The 22008-nt window shown below is 47.0% G+C and overlaps 1 protein-coding gene and 1 long non-coding RNA gene across 4 annotated transcripts in view; both read right to left on the bottom strand.

The window, feature by feature from the left end:
• Positions 1–5941: 5941 nt before the first annotated feature.
• On the bottom strand, positions 5942–12388 carry LOC107131802 (uncharacterized). Its single transcript, XR_001495035.3, has 2 exons — positions 10769–12388; positions 5942–10688 (listed from the first exon to the last, which is right to left on the bottom strand). It is a non-coding gene; the product is annotated as an uncharacterized lncRNA (long non-coding RNA).
• A 4395-nt stretch (positions 12389–16783) lies between these two features.
• Positions 16784–22008, bottom strand: part of CDH20 (cadherin 20) — a 213135-nt gene continuing 207910 nt past the window's right edge. For 2 of the 3 annotated variants that reach the window (XM_024984370.2, XM_059880947.1), the window contains exon 12: positions 16784–18375. In XM_024984370.2, the coding sequence (XP_024840138.1) occupies positions 17870–18375 (506 nt within the window). In that variant the 3' untranslated portion in view covers positions 16784–17869. The remainder of the gene's footprint in view (positions 18376–22008) is intronic. The other variant, NM_001192135.1, reaches the window with a different exon arrangement.

Below are 22008 nucleotides of genomic sequence, written 5' to 3'. Positions count from 1 at the left end.
GGATGTGCAGAAAGCAGGCTCGCAGCACGTTGAAAAGGCAGAAAGGCCTTTCGTCGTCATCTGGGAAGAGCCCTGGATCATCGTCTGACTGCCAGCTGGGATGTCACGGCGAGCCAGGAGCACAGGCTGATTTTAAATGCTGGTTCTACCAGCTCCCTCGCTGGACTAGAGACTTGACACGATGGTTTCACACCTGCTCGCGTGGTTTCATGTGAGACGTTCCTTTTGTCTTTGAAATAGCTGAGTGAATTAGATGGGCTAGCTCCTTACTTTTAAATAAGAAGAATGTTCCCGAAGTGCGGGCGACTTGCCCCAGGTTCCTGGACCTTGCGTCCCCGCTCAGATTCGCTCCTCCTGCCCCTTTGTCCAGAGCCCACTCTTCCATCAGCCCCCTTTCAGGGCTCCCGCTATCTGGGTAGGTAAATGAGCCCCACGTTCTTGCCCGAGGTCCTCAGTGATCTGGCGTAGCTACCTTTCCCCATCAATTTCCGTCCCATCTGCAGCTGGCTGGTGACCCACTGAGCATATGACATCGGGCAAGTCATTAACCTGTATCTACATCTCAGCTCCTTCATCCTGAAAATGACGATGACAATAGATGCCAACCACCTCGGTTGGTGTGGAGATTAATCAGACCGTGCAGGGAGGTGCCCTGAGCTCCTGGGATGAAACGCTTAGCAGAGGCACAGAGTCTACTGATAATTTCTTAACAGTTTCAAAGGAGCCTCTGGGAAGGCTGGCTCTTGCTTCTAAATTTAGGAAGCCTGCCTATGCGGGCTGGATGCTTTTCTCTCTGCGGGTTGGCCCGGCAGTCTCCTGCTTCTGCTTCTCTTCAGGGCTCAGCTCTGGTCTGATCCAGCCGCTCTTGGTCTGCCCTCGGACCTCATCAGCAACAGAACTTAAGCCCTTAAGGCACTGCCCCGTCTGCCATGCCCATAGGAAGGAGCCTACGCATCAGATGGGCCTCTATGAACTGTAGGGAATCTGGACACGGTGCTTCGTCTAAGGGAAGGCATGTAGTCTGAGGGAAGGAAGACCAGAAGAAGTCCGCGGGGCCCTCCCAGGAAAGAGTTTTCCTCCCTGCTAAGAGGAAGGTCTGGAAGGGAACCTGTCCTAGCCTGGCCTCCGTGCCCCGCCCTTGAAGGAGAGCCAGGTTTGCTCGTCGGAGCCACTGCTGCCATCTCGCCACCTGAGAATTGCAGCGATGCTGGCCTTGGCACCACTGAGTCCCTGAGGCAACGCGGGACTTCTTGCTTGTGAGAAAAAGAAATCTTCCCTTAGGCCACCGTATTAAGCGGCCTGCTATTACACTGAGGGACTCCTCGTGGACACGTGGCCGCGTCCACCATGATGCGGGCCAGGCCCAGTGCTATTCGTGGCTCTCTGAAACTTTACGGTGGAGGCTTTGGAACGCTGGGTTTTACGTGATAATCTTTGGTTTTGCCCGCTTTCTACCCGGCCTTGACTCCCTTCTGACCGTTCTCTCCCCAGCTCCTTACCAAGTGCTCTATCCTGAATGTGGGAGTAAAATCAGGGCGAGAGCCAGCTTCCAGAGTGAGGAGGTGGGCTTTGTCCCTGCCTCAGCTCTTTCTCAGACAGGTATTCAGAGCCCCCCACACCCCCTACGCTGCTTGTGCTCGACTAGACGCCTCTGGGCCAGACCTCCCCTCCCTCGTGCGGACCCCTCTATTTCACGTCCTCGGTCTTCAGGGTCACAACTGGGGGAGACGCAGAGTGTCACCTTCACAGGTGGCCCACACGTCACAGAGCAGAGACGGTTCCAGGCAGAACTGACCCCGCTGCCCTGTTTGCTCTGTCCTCTCTTCATGAAGCTTCTCAAACATCTAGGGCTCTCTTGCTGTTCAGTGGGGTACTGCTCTCCCTTCTAAGGGCTTGGTTGTCTTATTGTTTCTGCAGTGGGGACCACAATGTTGTGTCTGATCAGAGATCGAGGGGTCTTGCTGCTGCTCTCCTTGGATTCTCCCTGCTCCATATTCTGAACTTACATGACCCAGGCACCATCAGAGCCCTTTCTTCCTGGCTGCACAAAAATTTCCATCACTTCTGTGCCCTGATCAATGCTGCTATGGGAAACAAATCTTCATAATCCTTCAGGTTATTTGCATTTTTAGAAGGGACCTGTAGGGGAAATGCTGAGACGTTTAGAGACCATTTCTGGAACCCAGTGTGGACCGTCAACTTTCTACCTTTGTAACCTGTTCCAGGGACAGGAATGACCACAGGGTACTTTTCAGTTGATTTCACTGGTTTCAGGTTTACTGTGGATTGCGGTGTGCAGAATTAGCTAAAACTTTCAGCATTCAGTGGTTAGTGTTGGAAATAATAGACGGAATGCTAGTCTCAGAAAGCCACAGAACTTTGAAACCAAATACAGCCTTCCTTGGAGAAGGGAATGGCAACCCACTCCAGCAGAGTCCATGGGGTCACAAAGAGTTGGACTCACAATGCACGCACACACACACACACACACACTTCCCAGCCATCTCTAGGGAAGGGGCCATTACTGAAACCTGTAGGAAGCTGACAGATACTTTCAGACACTTAAAGAAGGGATAAAGCAGCTGAGCTAATTAAAACATCCTCCAAACACTGCAAACTGGGAAAATGAATGCTGAAAGATTAATTTGTTTGCCTGTAAGGGGTTTGATTTCAAATGATAAAGCTGGTGAAACTCTCAGGCCTTTTGGGAGAAGACCTTCAACTGGTTTTCTCTGTGTGTGAGACAGAAATCTGTGTTTTGGTTGCATCTTAATACAGTGAAACTTAGTCCTCATGAGATTGAAACGTGCTCATTCTTAGGTAAATAGGATTCTTTCCCAGCCAAAATGAGTAAATTGGCTATGTTGTATGCCTGGAAAGAAAATTGAGTTTGTGTCAGTTCAGTTCAGTTCAGTTGCTCAGTCGTGTCCGACATTGCAACCCCATGAACTGCAGCACACCAGGCCTCCCTGTCCATCACCAACTCCCAGAGTCCACCCAAACCCATGTCCATCGAGTCGGTGATGTCATCCAACCATCTCGTCCTCTGTCGTCCCCTTCTCCTCCTGCCCTCAATCTTTCCCAGCATCAGGGTCTCTTCCAATGAGTCAGCTGTTCGCATCAGGTGGCCAAAGTGTTGGAGTTTCAGCTTCAACATCAGTCCTTCCAATGAACACCTAGGACCGATCTCCTTTAGGATGGACTGGTTGGATCTCCTTGCAGTCCAAGGGACACTCAAGAGTCTTCTCTAACACCACAGTTCAAAAGCATCAATATGTGTGAAAGCCAGCAGACACCTTACCTGGGAGCCAACTCATGAAAAACGAATGAATAAACAGAAATCCTGTCGAGGGACGTGGCATGTGTCTGCGGTCACTGACGCGGCCGTGCGCACATGGAGTCTCACGCATGCAGATTAACTTTTAATTCTGCCTCTTAAGTCTTAGGTTTCTTGTTTTGTCCTCACTGATTGCTGATGGTTAGTTACTTCAAATACCCAAGTCTGGGTGTAGTCACTCACTGACTGTCCTGTGGTTGCTCAGATGTCATCGATGATGGCAGTGGCATTGAGGAACCGTGACATCGTTGGTGCCGACGTATGGACGCACTTGGAGGTGACCGAAGTGTCTATCAACAGGTGATGGATAGAGAAGGTGTGCAATACGTATATATGTTAGACTGATAGAGTGCCTGAAGAACTACGGATGGAGGTTCATGACATTACGGAGGCAGTGATCAAGGCCATCCCCAAGAAGAAGATATGCAAAAAGCCAAAATGGTTATCTGAGGAGGCTTTACAGACAGCTATGAAAAGAAGAGAAGTAAAAGGCAAAGGAGAAAAAGAAAGATACACCCATTTAAATGCAGAGTTCCAAAGAATAGCAAGAAGAGATAAGAAAGCCTTCCTCAGTGATCAGTGCAAAGAAATGGAGGAAAACAATAGAATGGGAAAGACTAGAGGTCTCTTCAAGAAAATTAGAGATACCAAGGTAAATTTTCTTGCAAAGATGGGCACAGTAAAGGACAGAAATGGTAGGGACCTAACAGAAGCAGAAGATATTAAGAAGAGGTGGCAAGAATACACAGAATAACTATACAAAAAAGATCTTCATGACCCAGATAATCATGATGGTGTGATCACTGACCTAGAGCCAGACATCCTGGAATGTGAAGTCCAGTGGGCCTTAGGAAGCATCACTATGAACACAGCTAGTGGATTTGATGGAATTCCAGTAGAGCTCTTTCAAATCCTAAAAGATAATGCTATGAAAGTGCTGGACTCAATATACCAGCAAATTTGGAAAACTCAGCAGTGGCCACAGGACTGGAAAAGGTCGGTTTTCATTCCAATCCCAAAGAAAGACGATACCAAAGAATGCTCAAACTACCACACAATTGCACTCATCTCACACGCTAGCAAAGTAAGGCTTAAAATTTTCCAAATCAGGCTTCAACAGTATGTGAACCATGAACTTCCAGATGTTCAAGTTGGATTTAGAAAAGGCAGAAGAATCAGAGAACAAATTGCCAACATCCACTGGATCATCGAAAAAACGAGAGAGTTCCAGAAAAATATCTACTTCTGCTTTGTTGACTATGCCAAAGCCTTTGACTGTGTGGATCACAACCAACTGTGGAAAATTCTGAAAGAGATGGGGATACCAGACCACCTGACCTGCCTCTTGAGAAATCTGTATGCAGGTCAGGAAGCAACGGGTAGAACCAGACAGAGAACAACAGACTGGTTCCAAATTGGGAAATGAGTACGTCAAGGCTGTATATTGTCACTCTGCTTATTTGACTTATATGTTGTAGAGTACATTATGGGAAATGCTGGGCTGGATGAAGCACAAGCTGGAATCAAGATTTCCAGGAGAAATATCAATAACCTCAGATATGCAGATGACACCACACTTACGGGAGAAAGAGAAGAAGAACTTCTTCTTGATGAAGCTTCAGAGAGCTCCAAAGAGCCTCTTGATGAAAGTGAAAGAAGAGAGTGAAAAAGTTGGCTTAAAACTCAACATTCAGAAAACTAAGATCATGGCATCTGGTCCCATCACTTCATGGCAAATAAGATGGGGAAACAGTGGAAACAGTGACAGACTTTATTATTTTGGGCTCCAAAATCACTGCAGATGGTGACTGCAGCCACGAAATTAACAGATGCTTGCTTCCTGGAAGAAAAGTTATGACCAACCTAGACAGCTTATTAAAAAGCAGAGACATTACTTTGCTAACAAAGGTCCTTCCAGTCAAAGCTATGGTTTTTCCGGTCGTAATGTATGGATGTGAGAGTTGGATAATAAAGAAAGCTGAGCACCAAAGAATTGGTGCTTTTGAACTGTGGTGTTGGAGGAGACTCTTGAGAGTCCCTTGGACTGCAAAGAGATCCAACCAGTCCATCCTAAAGGAAATCAGTCTTGAATATTCATTGAAAGGACTGATGCTGAAGCTGAAACTCCAATACTTTGGCCAACTGATGGGAAGAAATGACTCATTTGAAAAGACCCCAATGCTGGGAAAGATTGAAGGTGGGAGAAGGGGATGGCAGAGGATGAAATGGTTGCATGGCATCACCGGCTCGATGGACATGAGTTTGAGTAAATTCCAGGAGTTGGTGATGGACAGGGAGGCCTGGCATACTGCATTCCTTGGGGTTGCAGAGTCGAACACGACTGAGCGACTAAACTGAACTGATACATACACACACACGCAGATGTGTATATAGACACACAGTGGAATTTACTCAGCCATAAAAATGAATAATGAAATTTTGCCATTTGAAAAAACCTGAATCGGCCTGGAGGGTATTACGCTTAGGTGAAGTAAATCAGAGGACAAATACCGTATGTTTTCACTTACATGTGGAATCTAAAAAATAAATAAATGAATGAATATAACAAAAGGAAAAGAGAGGGAGAAATGAACAAGACGTGGCTTCTGATCCTGCTGGGGTTTATTTGGCTAAAGCAGAGTTTAGGCCCTGTACCTATTCTATTCCACTCAAAAGAGGCTTGGAAAACGAGGCCTAAAAATGCAGGAACGCGCAGGTCATTGTGTAAAGACTCATCATAAAAATGCCAGGCAGGTTGAGGAGTGGTAGAAAGTATAGCTAAAAGTCACTGTATTCATTTCCTAATGTTGCCGTCACAAAGTACCAAAAGCTGGGTGGTGGAAAACATCAGGCTCTCCATCTTTTGTAGCTCTGGAGGCCAGAAGTCCCAAATCACGGCGTCGGCAGGAGGCTCGTTCTTGGGGTCTGGAGGCTGTACCCGCTCCTGTTCCTCTCCCAGCTCCCAGGGGTTGGCTACATCCCTTGGCATGCCCGGGCCTGCAGCCGCATGACTCTAATCTCTGCCTCCGCGGGCACACGTCTACGCTCCCTCTGTGTGTGTCCATCTCTGGGAACAGTGCTATTTTAGTCTTTAATCTCAACAATGTGTGCTGTCAATTTTGAGGAGAAATGGAAAAAGATGAACTGGTCAACGAGATCCATTCTTACTCATGGGAAAAAAACAACTGGGGCGCGTGAATTTTGGATGAAGCGTCAGGAGTCATCATGAAGGTCAGCCATACCAGTGGGTTAGCTCCTGTTCCTATGGGAAGCTAGCAGTTTTTGTCATTCTTGTATTACTGCGGGCAAAATTATAGGGCTTCCGTGGAGACTCAGTGGTAAAGAGTCTGCCTGCAAAGCAGCAGTCACAGGTTCCATCCATGGGTCAGGAAGGCCCCCTGGTGGAGGAATGGCAACCCACTCCAGTGTTCTTGCCTGGGAGATCCCACGGACAGAGGAGCCTGGTGGCCTACAGTCCCTGGGGTCACAGAGAGTCCGACACGACTGAGCGACTAAACAATAAGTAACTCCAAAATCTCAGCGACTCGACGCTGTGAAATTCGGTGTCTGTCCTGTGACAGCCCTCACTTCATCTCAGCTACGGGCCAGTGGGAGGACATGACTTAATACGGTCACTCAGACCGAGGCAGACAGAGGCGCCATTGCAGCACAGAGTTTAGAGGTAACTGCAGCAGGAGAATGGGGAACCACCAAAACCTGGGCTGTCGGACTCCCGTTCATGTTTCCTTAGCTCAGTGCAGTCAACTGGCCAGAAAGAACCGGAACCTGGGGGAGAAGTTCAGGCCCGGGTACCTGGATGGAGGGTAATTGGAATATTTGTCATCTGCCCCAATGTCGACCACACTGAGGTGTGGATTTCTTCAGCCTCAGTTACTACCCACTGGTATTACTGTCCTTCTCAGTTTGGGAGAGGGAGAGTTCTCTGCAGGGTGGAACTTTGGCCAAACCACTGAATACAATGCTGAGCAAATTGTCAGAACATGACTATTTGTAATTGATTATTCTATAATTTTCTATAATATGTATTTATTATTCTATAATATAATCTATATATATGACCTATATATTATAGGATAATGCTGTTTATAGACAGACTTGGAACAGAAAGATAAAGGATGTGTGGTCATCCTTTGAACAGTCTTACGATCAGTATTCAATAATTTAGACTCCCAAGTGTGCTAGTTAATAGAGTTTATAAAAATCATCTGTTTACATAAGCTTGCTATTTATCTAGTTTATCTATCTAGGCTTTATTAGAAAACTTGGCCAAGGGTGGCCAAGTAACACAATTAACATGAACGTCATTTAGATGATCACATTTCTCCCATGTTGGCATTTTTGAGTCTAGTTCTAACTTTGGCTAGAGAGACCCTATAGAAGAGGCTTCTGTCTATGCTATAAATTCCCATTTCTGCAGCTTCTGATGTCTTTTTGCTTTTTTTTCTTTGAGGTAAAACAGGAGGGTTCCACCATTTCCCTTTCCTTCAGAGGAAGGGGTTTGGTTGGGAGGGAAACAAATCAATTAGGATGATGCTAAAGCTTGATCCCTAATCAAGTTATATTTTAATGGAGCCTCAGGGTTTACCGATGAACTCAAACAGTGAGGATGGCATTGAAATGGAAAACAGGAAAAACAGGCTCTAGCCTTCCATTTCAATGAGTCAAAAAATGGTGCCTTTTTTACTCAAAATAAAAAGATTGAACTGGAGCAATTTCCACTCTTGCTCTCCTATCCCTGCGACAAAAGGACTGGTCTGAGTCATGAGCAGCCCACCTTCACAGTGGGGAGCTAAGCTGCGGAGAGGCTCTGGCTAATCACATATGGAATAATGAGAAACAGGAGCGGGAGCTGACCTCCCAAGCTGGACGTATTATTATTCACTTCACCTGCTCACTGGCACAGTGGGTGCCGTCACAGAGGCGGTGACTAAAAACCCTGATCAAGACGTCTCTGCCAAGTCCCATAAATAATGTTTGCCCATCGGGCCTGAGGTGTCAGGGCATATGCTTAGATCCGGGTGGGAGTGTGGGTGGGGTAAGTGGCTTGGAGTTTACAGAGAATCTGTGCCCGCTTTGTAGGGAAGGGACACACTGTAAGCGTGGCAGGGTCCGTGTCCTCCGGAAACAGCCTCCTGCTCCTTTGAGAGGAGTTAACTGAGCTGTGCAAGATCTCTGATAATGAAGTCCTAGCCAGGGACATTCATTTACAAAAATCTTCATATCATAGTGAAATATACGTACTATTGGTGCTTCCCAGGTGGCTCAGTGGTAAGGAATCCGCCTGCCAAGCGGGAGACTTGGGTTCGATCTCTAGGTTGGAAAGATCCCCTGGAGGAGGAAATGGAAACCCACTCCAGTATTCTTGCCTGGGAAACCCCATGGACAGAGCAGCCTGGCAGGCTACAGTCTATAGGGTCGCAAGAGTCAGACACAACTCACTGACTTAACAGCACTCAGACTTCCAGGAAAGAACGTAGGACTGAATGTAAAAGCAGGACGACTCCGTTTCTCAGGTGGCTCGTCAGCTGTCCTCAGCTGGTTTTACTGCCCACCTGAAGGCCAGCCTTCAGTTCTCCAGGGCTTCAGGTAGACGGGATATGAACAATCAACGGTGAAGGACACGTGGTGTGCAGAGCTCCTCACATGTCACAGCTCCCAAGGGGGCCAATGGCATCGACCTGTGGGGCAAAAGTTTTACACATGGCTCTGTGTCCTTTTCTGGCTTTAGATCTCTGCTTTGCTTACGATTTCAATGTGATAATTTGCAAGAAAGCACCAGGCACTGTGCCTGCATACAGTAGGTGCTCGATAATTGGCCGTTTCCTTCCCCCCGCTTTGCTTTGGCCCAGAAGCACTGGCGTCCCTGGGAGCGTGCTGACGAGGCCCTGCGTCTTGGGTGTAGTTAATATTCGCCCTCAGGTAATGCCCTGCACTTAAGAATCTCATCTCACACCAACCATCATATAGTCCAATAGCTGAAGTCCCAAAGTCATGGGCAAATGTAAAAATTTGAGGCTGATGAGGCCAGTCCTGGAGGTAGGCCCTGGGCCAGACAGACACTGCCCCCCAGGAGGCTAGTGAAGACTGGCGCTTGGGATGAGGAATGTCACCGCATATGGGCCTGGCGGGGAGCCTCAGAGGACTGCGTCCGTTTCCTGGGGCAGCAGGGGGGTGTCAAGCACAGGAGACAGAAGGGCACCACGCAGCCTGCTCTTTGAAGGTTAATTCTCTCACTGTGCAGTGCAGCTCTTCACCTGCGGCCACGCCAAGGGGGCATCGCTGGCACGGTCTGTGTGCTCCACGTTGCAGCCGCGTGTGGGGCACCTCTTTGGACGCTGGCTTTTGGCCCACGCTGCCCGAGGGCCAATGGGCACTAAGTGCTGTTGTCAGCAGCCCCAGCCTCTCCCCTTTGTCTGTAATCTCTCTGCACTGCCCACATGCATGGGGTCACCTGAATGGAGGAGGCTCTTCTCAACCATCTGGTGGTTCCTCCCCCCATGCCTGGAACCCTGAGCACTGCCCGAAGGCCGCCAAGTCGGCGGGGGCGCCTGCTGCCGCGTGTGACCTGCCAGACAGCGGGGCGTCTCCAGAGCCTGCTCCACATGCTCGAGCCATGTGCAAAGGCTGAGTGGATATGAAAAACAAATCCCACAAAATGAGCACACTGATTCGTTAATTAATACATTACCTGTGTGTGGATGTGTTTCCAGCCAAAGCGACAGGGACATGTAAAGGGGTCATGCTGAGTTATTTTTATGTTAAAATAAACCTTTAAAAAACGTAGAGTTGTCCCTGGTGGTCCAGCGGTTAAGACTGTGCCTCCAAGGCAGGGGGCGCGAGTTCCACTCCTGGTCAAGGAACTAAGATGCCGTATGCTGCACCACGGCCGAAAAATAAGTAACATAAGAATAATAAGGTGATTTAAAAATGTATTTATATAAGGTCTGTATTGGTTTCCTAGGGCAGCCAAAACAAATGATCACAAATTGGGTGGTTTAAAACAACAGAAATGTATTCTTCCATGGCTCTGGAGGCTACAAGTCTGAAATGAGGGTGTGGGCTGGCTTGGTTCCCTCTGGAGGGAGATTTGTCCCGTGCCTCTCTCCTAACTTTTGTTGGTCGCTGGCAATGCTTAACACTCTGTGGCTTGTAGATGCATCTCTTACATCGTCTGTCTCTACCATCACAGGGTAGATGATGTGCTGTTTTCCTCTCTGTGCTGTTTCTGCGTCCAGATTTCTCTCTTCTTATAAAGATACCGACCCTTGGACGAGGATTCACCCTAATCCAGTGTGACCTCATCTCCACTTGATATCTGTAAACAAAGACTCTATTTCCAAAATAGGCCACGTTCACAGGGACTGGGGGTTAGGACCTGAACATCTCTGTGGCAGACACAATTCAACTCACAACAAAGACGATGCAGTGGGGCTTCCCTGGTGGTCCAGCGGTGAGACTCTGCCTTGCAATGCAGAGGACACAGATGTGATACGTGGTTGGAGAACTGTGATCCCACATGCCCTGGAGCAGCTAAGCCCACGCAGTGCAACTCCTGAGCCCTCCAGTCACAGTGAAGATCTCCCGTGGTGCAACAAAGACCCTGAACGCTGCAGCTAAGCCCCGACACAGCCAGATAAACAAACAAAAAGATGATGTAGTAAAAAATGGATAGCCTTTTCAATAAATGGTACTAGAACAACTGGATATCCACATGCCGAAAAAGAAAAAAAGAGAGTGTCAATTCATATCTAGGATCTACAAAGATAAAAACCAGATGAATTATAGACCTAGTATAAAACCTAAAACCACAAAATTTCCATAAAAAAAATTAGAGAAAATATCTGTGACCTTGGGAAGACAAAAGATTTTTTTAGAAATGATACCAAAAGCACAATCTGTAAGAGAATGAATTGATGAATTGGATTTCATGGGGAAAAGAAAAAAAAAAAAACTCCTACCCTTCAGAAGGCATTATTAAGGGAATAAAAAGACAGGTCACAGACTGGGAGAAAAATCTTTGCAAAGTGTGTATCTGATAAAGGACTCATATCCAGGAAATAAAAAGAAATCTCAAGTCAACAACATGGGGACAAATAACTCAGTTAAAACGGGGAAAATACCTCTGGGTACTCCACCAAAGAAGACACTGCTGCTGCTAAGTCACTTCAGTCGTGTCCGACTCTGTGTGACCCCATAGACGGCAGCCCACCAGGCTCCCCCGTCCCTGGGGTTCTCCAGGCAAGAACACTGGAGTGGGTTGCCATTTCCTTCTCCAATGCAGGAAAGTGAAAAGTGAAAGTGAAGTCGCTCAGTCGTGTCCGACCGACTCTTAGCGACCCCATGGACCGCAGCCTACCAGGCTCCTCCATCCATGGGATTTTCCAGGCAAGAGTACTGGAGTGGGGTGCCATTGCCTTCTCCACCAAAGAAGACAAGTGGATAGCAAATAAGCACATGAAAAGATGCTCAACATTATTAGTCATTAGGGTATTGCAAACTAAAACCACAGTGAGATACTATTACACAACCTTCCTATTATAATGACTAAAATGAGAAACTGACCACACCAAGTGCTGATGAAGATGAGGTGGAAATGGAGCCCTCACACACTGCTGGTGGGAATGGGGAATGGTAAAAAGACTTTGGAAAATAGTTCAGCAGTTTAGAAAAAGCAAAACTAGAATTGAAGACATAATTCTTATCGTACGATTCCAGCCATTCCACTCCTAATCATTCACTCAAGAGAAAACAAAAGTAAATGTCTATACAAAGATTCACATGCAAATGTTCTTAGCAGCTTTTAAGTTGTAACAAGCAAAAACTGCAAATAATCAAAATGTCCATCAATGTATGAATCGTTATGGACTAAATTGTGTTCCCCTCCATGGGGGCTTCCCTGGTGGCTCAGATGGTAAAGAATCTGCCTGCAATGTGGGAGACCCGGGTTGGGAAGACCCCCTGGAGAAGGGAATGGCAACCCACTCCAGTATCCTTGCCTGGAGAATTCCATGGACAGAGGAGCCTGGTGGGCTACAGTTCATGGGGTCACAGAGTTGGGACACGACGGAGTGGCTAACACTTTCACCTTCTGTGCCCCAAATTCATACATTGAGGCCCTAAACTCTAATGTGACTGTATGTGGAGGAAGTAAGTAAATAAGGTTAAATGAGGATACATGGCTGGGGCCCTAACCTGATAGGATTAGTGCACTAATAGGAAGAGACACCAGAGGCACTTGCCCCTGCCACCATGTGAGCGCCCAACTGGAAGGTGGGCATTTGAGAGCCAGGCAGAGTCCTCACTGGAATCTGACCATGCTGGCACCTTGGTTTTGGACAAGCTTCCAGAAGTAACATTTCTGGAATGTTATTATTAAACACTATAATGTTTAACATTATTAAACATTATAATGTTTAATAATAACATTATTAAACATTAAGCCACCCAACTTATGGCCTTGTATTTTGGCAGCATGAGGAGACTAACACATGAATGAACAAATCGTGTTGAATCTACACAATGGTATACTGCTTGTCATCAAAAAGCAATGAACTATTGTTGCACACAGTAACATAAATGAACCTCACAATAATACTACTGAGTGAAATAAGCCTGACCCCCTGCCGCCATAATCTACACAAAAAAAGGAGCACACACTGTATGATTCCATTTATATAAAACTTTAGAAAATATAAACAAATCCATGGTGATAGAAAGCATATCAGTGTTGGCTTGCGTTTGGGGAGGGCTGGGTGGCAGGGATGGGAAAGAGGCATTACAATTGGGTATGAGGAATCTTTTGAGGGTAACATATACTTACTATCTTGATCAAGGTGATGGCTTCATGGGTATGTACATATGTTAAAACTTGTTAAATTGTATACTTTACCAGTAGTTGACTGTATATTAATTATACCTCAGTAAAAATATACTGTATGCCTGCTATATATTGGATATTTTGCTAAGCATTTTCATGAAATACTTATTTCTGACAGTATTGTATGGTAGGGATAAAACTGGACTTTGGAGAATGTTATACCTATATAACAAAAATGTTTTTTTATAGAGAGGAGAGGGATGGAAGAGAGAAAAGAAATGGTGAATGAAATCCAAAGTGATTCTTGGAATAGAGGAAAGAGGCAAAGTGGAAGAAAGGCTAAGACAATATGACTGACTGCATTTTCCAGTTAAGGGCACATTACTTTTTCTTACAATGTATCTTGATACTTTTTTCCATTGAGGGGTGGAGTCTATGTTCCCTCTTCTCCATTATGGAGAGGCTTCTGACCACTCTAGAAGCGGTGTTACGTGACTTCTGAAATTATACAAGGGGATTCAGCTTCTGCCTAGTTTTCTTGTGATGCTCACTCTTAGAACCTGCCCCATGATGGAGGACGCCCAAGCAGCTCGAAGAAGTCTTGCTGACAGCTCCATCTGAAGTCGTCACTGACAGCCACTCCAACCACCAGACACGGAGGGCAGTGAGTGTTTGGATGAGTGGAGTCCTAGCTATGGAGTCACCTCAGCTAAGGTCCTGATGTGGAGAAGAGGTGTCACTAACATATCCTTCCAGAATTCCCAACTGACCCACAGAACCTGCGAGCACAGTAATTGCTGCTTTATACCACTCAGTGTCTTTTCATGCAGCGATGGTAGCACAACAGTTGGCATGAAGAAAGAGAAGTGGAAATAATGAAAGCTAGTATCCAATCCTCCTGAGAAGTAAGATAAGACTCGGAGGTAGTTTCACTAGCTTTTGAAAGTGGGTCCTTTCAGTAAAGTGCCCTAAAGTTTTTTGGGATGTAAAGTAGCCCTTATCATCATAGGTACCAGGAAGGTGACCACAGCAATTAAAAGCCTGGAGTGTAAGGAACAGCCTCATCATCAGTTATCTGGCAGTCCTTACAAATAGAGAGTATGGACCAAACTCATGGGGTAGGATTTGCAAGCTTCCTTTCCCAGGAGGAAAGATTTAAGAAAAATTGTGGTTTTGGTTGATGTGGTACTATAAATTAGTACTTACAATTTTTGCACAACAGGCACAAGAGACAGATACATCTCATTAGTAGATCATTTTACAAAGATTTCTTGATTTAATTTTGTCTACTCCCTGTACCAGAACATTGACCCTTAGGGTCAAGCAGAAGTCTCCCAAATTGAGGTATTTACACATAAAAGTATCTTGAGAGTTCTTTAATTGTTGTGAAGATGACAAATGGATTTGAGAATGAGTCCATCTGCAAAAAGAACTACTTGTAAAGTGTATCCAAGGCTCATGTAGTTCAGGCACTAGAAAGGAAATACTGAAGATTCTGACATCAAGATTTAGTTCTGAATCTCCAGTAAACTAGTAACAATTTAGTCAATGTGCCTATTCTGATTTTGGCTTGTCTGAATTTTGTTTTCAGGATTTATAGCTTCTTTCTTGTGTAAACTACTTCCTTCTCTGTCTTTGCTATCTGCCATGTTGGGATATTCTGCTTTTTCTGTTCTAACTTTCTATTTTGTATTGGGGTACAGCTGATAAACAATGTTGTGAGTTTCACGTGAACAGCAAAGGGACTTTGCATTACATATGCTGCTAAGTCGCTTCAGTCGTGTCCGACTCTGTGCGACCCCATAGACGGCAGCCCACCAGGCTCCCCTGTCCCTGGGATTCTCCAGGCAAGAACACTGGAGTAGGTTGCCATTTCCTTCTCCAGTGCATGAAAGTGAAAAGTGAAAGTGAATTTGCTCAGTCGTGTCCGACTCCTAGCGACCCCATGGACTGCAGCCTACCAGGCTCCTCCGTCCATGGGATTCTTCAGGCAAGAGTACTGGAGTGGGGTGCCACTGCCTTCTCTGAGACACTTCCTATATCACACCATTAAACATCCTCCCAGGAACCAGAAGCTCCAGGAGCTTCTGCTGAACCACTTCATGCCCAGTATCATGGTGGACCACATTTGCAGGATGTGAGGCATGATAACCCCCTGTGGTCAGACAGCTGTTCTCAGTTTTTAAAACACTCGTGAGATGGTCAAAAAATTACCCTCAGGGCTAGCAATAGAAAAGAATGTTATAGGGGTTAATTTGCCCATATTCACGTAACCGGTATGTTGCAAAGCCTTGTTTGGACTCAAGCTCTTGCTTTTTCTTTGCTAAGTTTATTTATTTTTACATCACACTTTACCCTCAGACAGGATGTATAAGACCTGCCTTTCATGCAGGAAAGGGCCAATATGCTGAACGCTGGCATGAGAATTTGCCTTAGTGGTGGTGTGCGGGCGCTGAGGCAGGTCCAACTCTTTGTGGCCCTGTGGACTGTAGCATCTCAGGATCCTCTGTCCGCCACCAGCCCCCAGAGTTTGCTCAGACTCACGTCTACTGAGTCAGTGATGCTAACACTGTCTCAGTGCACCACATAGCAAAGAATGAAGCACAGCCTGGACAACATGACTCTACTGATGGTGTGGGCCCCAGTACAAGTGGACTGACAAGCCAATCTTCATCATATATTTGACAAAGAGAAACCATACCCCAGATGCTCTCAAAGTGGGGTCCCTGCCTGGACCAGCAGCACCAGTGTGACTTGAGGAGCTTATGACAAATGCAAATCGTGGGACTTCCCTGGCGGTCCAGTGGTTAAGACTCAGTGCTTCTATTGCAGGGGACACCGGTTCAATCCCTGGTAGGGGAACTAAGATCCTGCATGCCATGTGGCCACAAACAGATAGCTTAAAAAACGCAGATTTCCCCAGATCTACTGAATGAGAAACTCTGTGGGCAAAGACCCAACAAGGTACAGTGTAACAAGTGATTATGTTCCAAATGACCCTGACACACGTCAAAAGTTGAGAATGTAGACCTAAGACACTCAAACTATTTTCATTCACAATTTGTTCCCAGTGGTGAGGATAATTGTGTAAAATATCCTTGAATGACAGGATGTCAAAGAAAGAGATCCCTTTCATCATGTACCCATTAAGCACTTACTATGTACCCCTTGTTAGGAAACATATATAAATATGGCTGCAGCCTTCTTTGAGCCCATCTAGTATCGACAAGATGCACATATTTGTTATGTATTTTTGGTAGCTATTTGATTTGCCAACAAAACAGATGAAAATAGCATGTCTGGTGGCTACCTGCAACACCCTCTCAGGAGATGAAAAAATATGGGCTAAACTCAGTACTGTGTTGTTGCTGTTATCAAACCATCCTTTGGTCTTTTAAGAGATGGGGAAATGACAATTCATGAAAATCTTAACAGGGTCACAGTTTAAAGCATACATTCATTTGATCAATGACCAAAACAACACACAGCCTCATACTTCGGTGCTTTGGCCTTTGCCTTATGAATCAGCTCCAGCTGCAAGAACCTCAGACTAGGTCAGGATCACAAAACCATCTCTTACCTGCTCAGCAATTAAATGTGCAACAGACTTTCCCTTCTATTTAACTTTTATTAAAAGAAGCGCTAAAGGTACTGAGATACAGTACATCATATTTATTACCAAATTTATTAACAAATATACAAAACTTATACATGTAATTTTCTTACATCCATTTACTCTCTATAATACTGATTTGTGTTCAAGTAGGTTATCTACAGTATGTAAACATCCCTTGGATTGACCTCACACAGATTAGGAAAGCCCGCTAACCCATGCTTTTATCAGATACTTCTTTTTATTTGGCTTTCATTTCGTAGCATCTAATCGTCACATTTGGCACGTGGAAGAGACATCTACAGTGCAAAAGAGGCAGCTTTTCTGGTTTCCTTCCCAACAGTTTTGCAGGGGCACAGTTAAAGAGCTGAGGGAACAAGAGCGCTCTCACTCGATGGAGGTGGATTGGCTGTGACGCCAACAGCTCTTGGTTCAGCCATTCAACTTGAGCTTAAAGTCAATGCCTCTTCCTTCTCCCACCCCCCCATCCCCCTCATGCAATGCCAATTAGGCCTTAACCTGGTCTTAAAAGGACGGAAAGAGATTCCATCCAGCCCAGAACAAGTGAGGTTCATCTCACCGAGGAATCACTTTCAGTGTTCTTTTGTGTGGGTTGGTTTGTGCAGTGTGATGTGCCCGCCAAATCCATACATGGAGAGAATAGAACAAAACTTAAAAAAAAAGCCCCCAAACAGGAGATTAGAACAGTTTTCAACGGCCACCTCTGCACTGAAAGACTCAGCCTCTCTGAGGTGGCAACGAAGACAAAAGCCTTCGTGAGTGGCGGAGACAAGCCAAGCCCGCCATACCTAACCTCAGACTCCACACCTTGGGATACAGGATCACAAAAATTTAAAAATAAAATAAAATAAACGTCGTTGGCGGTTCTGCCCCCCTCTTCCTGTGTTTCCTTTTGAGGATGTAGCTTAATCTCACCGAGTAAAGCTGATCCAGAGAGAGCTCCGCGAGCCCCCGGCCGCGCTCGTCCGCACGCCGTCGCTCCCGTGGACGGGGTGCCTCTTCCGCGAAGCCGCCGCCCAGAACGGCCGGTTTTGGCCGCGCGCCCGCCTCCCGGCTTCCGTCACCACAGGGGCGCGGGCCCCTCCGACGCCCCGTAGAGCTCCGCCAGCTTCCGGAAGCGGGGCCCCCAGTCCGTGAGGAAGTCGAAGCTCTGCTCCGAGTCCGACGTGGCCGACTGCAGGGAGCTGAGCGAGCCGGCGACCGAGCCGTCGCCCTCGAACATGTAGGTCTGCAGGGAGTCGAAGGGCGGGGCCCACAGGTCCATGTCGGCCTCGTAGAGCTTGGCCAGCACGTAGCTGTGCACGGTGCTGCTGACGGCGCACGTCTGGGGCACGTAGCGCGAGAGGCTCTCGATCTCGGGCAGCATGTCCTGCCGCGTCTTGGGCGCGCCGGCCGCCTGCGCCTCGCGGGGGTTCCACATGGCCGCGATGTCGAAGGCCTCGGTGTCCTCCTCGCCGCCGCCCTCGTCGTCGTAGCGCACGATGTTCTCGTGAATGTTCTCCTCGTCGTCGAGGATGTAGGGCTGCTTCCGGTGCCTCCGCAGGGACAGGATGAGCAGCACCAGCACTGCGGGCACAGAGGGGCCGTGTGGGCGGGAGGGCCGCGCGAGCCCTGGGTGGGGGGAGGCTGGGGGCTAGGGGGTTGCGGAGGTTGGGGGGTGGTGTGTGGGGACGCTCGGGGCGTGGGGGGGGCAGTGGGGAGGCTGGGGGGGTTGGGGAGGCTCGTGGGGGGTGGGAGGCTCGGGGCGAGGTGGGGAGGCTCTGGGTGGGGTGGGGAGGCTCGTGGGGGGTGGGAGGGTTGGGGAAGCTTGGCGGGGTGGGAGGCTCGGGGGGGGGGTGGTGTGTGGGGGGGTAGGCTCCGGGTGGGGGTTGGGGAGGCTCGTGCGGGGGCGAGGCGGGGTTTGGGCGTCACCTCACGGGCACCCTGGTCTCACTCTGCCTGCCGCCTGAGCGGAGACCTTGCTGAACCTTACTGATATGAAATTCCAGGTGGTTCAAGTAGACGTGAAAGTGATAGTAGCTCTCAGTCAAGTGCGACTCTTGCGACCCCATGGACTGTAGCCCCTCAGGCCTCTTTTTCCATGGGATTCTCCAGGCCAAGGATACTGGAGTGGAGTGCCATTCCCTTCTCCAGGGGATCTTCCCCACCCAGGGATTGAACCTAAGTCTCCTGCATTGGCAGGTGGGTTCTTTACCACCAGCACCCCCTGGTCTCTGCCTTACTTTATCGCAGTGAAATGCGTGTGGGTGTCTACACCCCGCCACCCAAGTGTAACGTCTCTAACCAGGCACAAAGCCCAGTGGCCTGCCATGGAGTATATGCTTAAGGATTAGGTGATGTCTTCTGACTAGGTAAGGACGCGTAAGTATTTCTCTTATTGCAATGTGAAAACCTTACTCTGTAGGTGAAATCCTGCCTTTTTTTACATTGGCGTCTCTATAGGATTCTACTCTAAATATACTGTTGACTCTTGAGCAACATGGATTTGGACTACTGGAGTCCACTTCATTGTGGATTCTTTTTTGCCCGGTAGTTACACGGTACAGTACTTGGGCTTGGTTGCCGCAGATGCTGAAAGGTGGATACTGTGGGCCAGCTGTTAAACTATACACCGCTGCAGGGCAGGGCTGCACCCCTCACGCCACCCCACCATTGTTCAGGGGTCAGCTGCGATCGTGTAGTGATGCAAATGCATATAGATACATATGCTAAGTATGAGCCAAAGTCTTTGTCTTTTCATGTTTTTGTCCAAAAAATAAGAGTGCATAAATGACTGGCATTGTCCAGTTAAATTGGATTCCTCAGAAAAGCCTTCTTTAGAGAGATGGTTGTGACTTTCCGGATCTAAGGATGTTCATGGAAGAGAGGGAGTGAGCAGTGACATTTTATGTAATTCATCATGTTATCAAAGAAGCACCACACTGTTAGATGTGCCCTTGCAGGTGTGGATAAAATTTTATCCCAACAAATGTTTTTTTTTTTTTTTTTTCCCCGGAGTATGTGTTCAGTGGGGTTTAAAGGAGAGATAGAGATAAGCCCATTGAACTGTTTATCTCTGTGACTGAAAATGTTTTCCAGGAAGTGTCTTGAGGTTTTGGCTGTAGAACCGCTATTGATTTTTTTTTTCTGGTGTGCTTTGTTACAGCTGGTGAACAGTGACAGCTTGACAACACTGCACAATAAGACCCCGGTTTATCCAAGGGAGGGAAATGGAGTACAGTCATATGCCCGTTAAGATTATGGACTAAAGGAAATCACAGTAATGGTTATTAAAACCTGAATGTGGAATGTGAATTGCAGTTAATAACGTTAATACATGATGTTTCCCTGTGTAGCTTGGGTGACAAAATGCACGCACAGGAAACAGTTAAAAGCTCTTGTGTGTTATCTCTGTGCTGTAACCCAGCCTACAGAACTGTGGGATTTTGGAAAAATGGGCTCATAGGACTTTAAGGAAGTGGTGGCTTGAAGTGGGCTGTGGTGGTTGGGGTGTGTTTGGATGGATGGATGCAGGTTGGCAAAATGGGACTGTAAGTGAACTTGCTGTGTTTGTGGGATTCAGTGAACAGTTACTAAACTGCAGTATTTGGGGGAATTATCTGAAGCAAAGTTGAATATGACATGATTTCTTTTTTTATAGGCTGGCAATCTAAGGAGATGATAGACGTTAATGATTAATATCAGTCAGGCAGTGATAAGGACGATCATAGAGCTACACGAGTTTCGCAGAGAACGCAGAAGCGGGACCAGTTCATTCTTCCTGGTGCACTGGGAAAGCCTTCACACCAGTGACACTGGGGTGATAGGTGTAGGATTTCAGGAAATGCTGGGAAGCAAAATTAGAAAAATCTCTGAAGTTTCTGCTGGGAAGAATTCTGGTATTGCCAGAATTTTTGCCAGTAGAAATTTCCAGTAGAGAATTAGGGACTTTATAGAGCTCTTAAAAAAATAAAGATTGCTGCATGCCTTATTTTTTAGGTAATCTGATTTAAGTGGCTCAGAAGGTAAAGAATGCACCTGTAATGCAGGAGACCCTGGTTCGATCCCTGGGTCAGGAAGATCCCCTGGAGTCGGGAATGGCAGCCCACTCCAGAATTCTTGCCTGGAGAATCCCTTGGACAGAGAAGCTTGGCTGGCTACATGCCATGAGGTCACAGAAAGTCGGACGGGACTGAGTGACTGACACTGTCACTGATTTAAGTAATAAGTATTCTGCTGCTGCTGCTGCTGCTAAGTCGCTTCAGTCGTGTCCGACTCTGTGCAACCCCATAGATGGCAGCCCACCAGGCTCCCCCGTCCCTGGGGTTCTCCAGGCAAGAACACTGGAGTGGGTTGCCATTTCCTTCTCCAATGCATGAGAGTGAAAAGTGAAAGTGAAGTCGCTCAGTCATGTCCGACTCTTAGCGGCCCCATGGACTGCAGCCCACCAGGCTCCTCCACCCATGGGATTCTCCAGGCAAGAGTACTGGAGTGGGGTGCCATCGCCTTCTCCGAATAAGTATTATATAACCCCCTAAAATCAAATTTTGGGGAAAATGACCCTATTCAGCTGAAAGGCTTCCCTAACAGAAGAGAATTGGTTCTAGGGGTGTTTATTATTTAGGATCTATAGGCTCAGTGCCTATGAGATTTTCTAGGAGCTAGATACATATTTGAAACATGAAAAAAATATAGTCAAAATTAATATGCTTATATACTTGTCCACAAAATGTATTTTTTGACAAATCAACTGTAATTGTCTTAGTTTTATGAACTATATTTAATGTGAAATGTGCAGTTTTAGAAAAAAGTGTCTGAGTATGAGGATTTTAGGACAGCCTTGCTCCGTTTAGGTACTGAAAACTGTCTGTCTTTTACATACAGTTCAAAAGACAAGCCATAGTGGGTTTGGGAGCCACCGGATAAATCGCCCCTTGCATACCACTGCTGGCCTGGGCGCCTCTTTGTGCCAGTCTCTAAGTCAGTCTCTCTGTAACGGTGGTTCCTTCTACTGTTTGTGGGATAGAGTGAATTTATCATGTAGACATTTCCCAAAGACAGAAGTAAGGACAGCCAAACTGGAAATTTCTCCTAGGAGCAGGTTTCTTCAAGGGCCTCTTGCAGGTTATCCCGTTATGCCCTCAAGGACCCCCAGTGCCACCTTCTGGACACTCAGGGAATTGCAGGAGGGATTTATTTATCAATGTACAAAGGGACCAG

This window comes from Bos taurus, chromosome 24 (genome assembly GCF_002263795.3).
Source record: "Bos taurus isolate L1 Dominette 01449 registration number 42190680 breed Hereford chromosome 24, ARS-UCD2.0, whole genome shotgun sequence".
NCBI lineage: Eukaryota > Metazoa > Chordata > Mammalia > Artiodactyla > Bovidae > Bos > Bos taurus.
The sequence above is the reverse complement of the archived record's forward strand: the minus strand, read 5'-3'. Positions and strand labels throughout refer to the sequence as shown.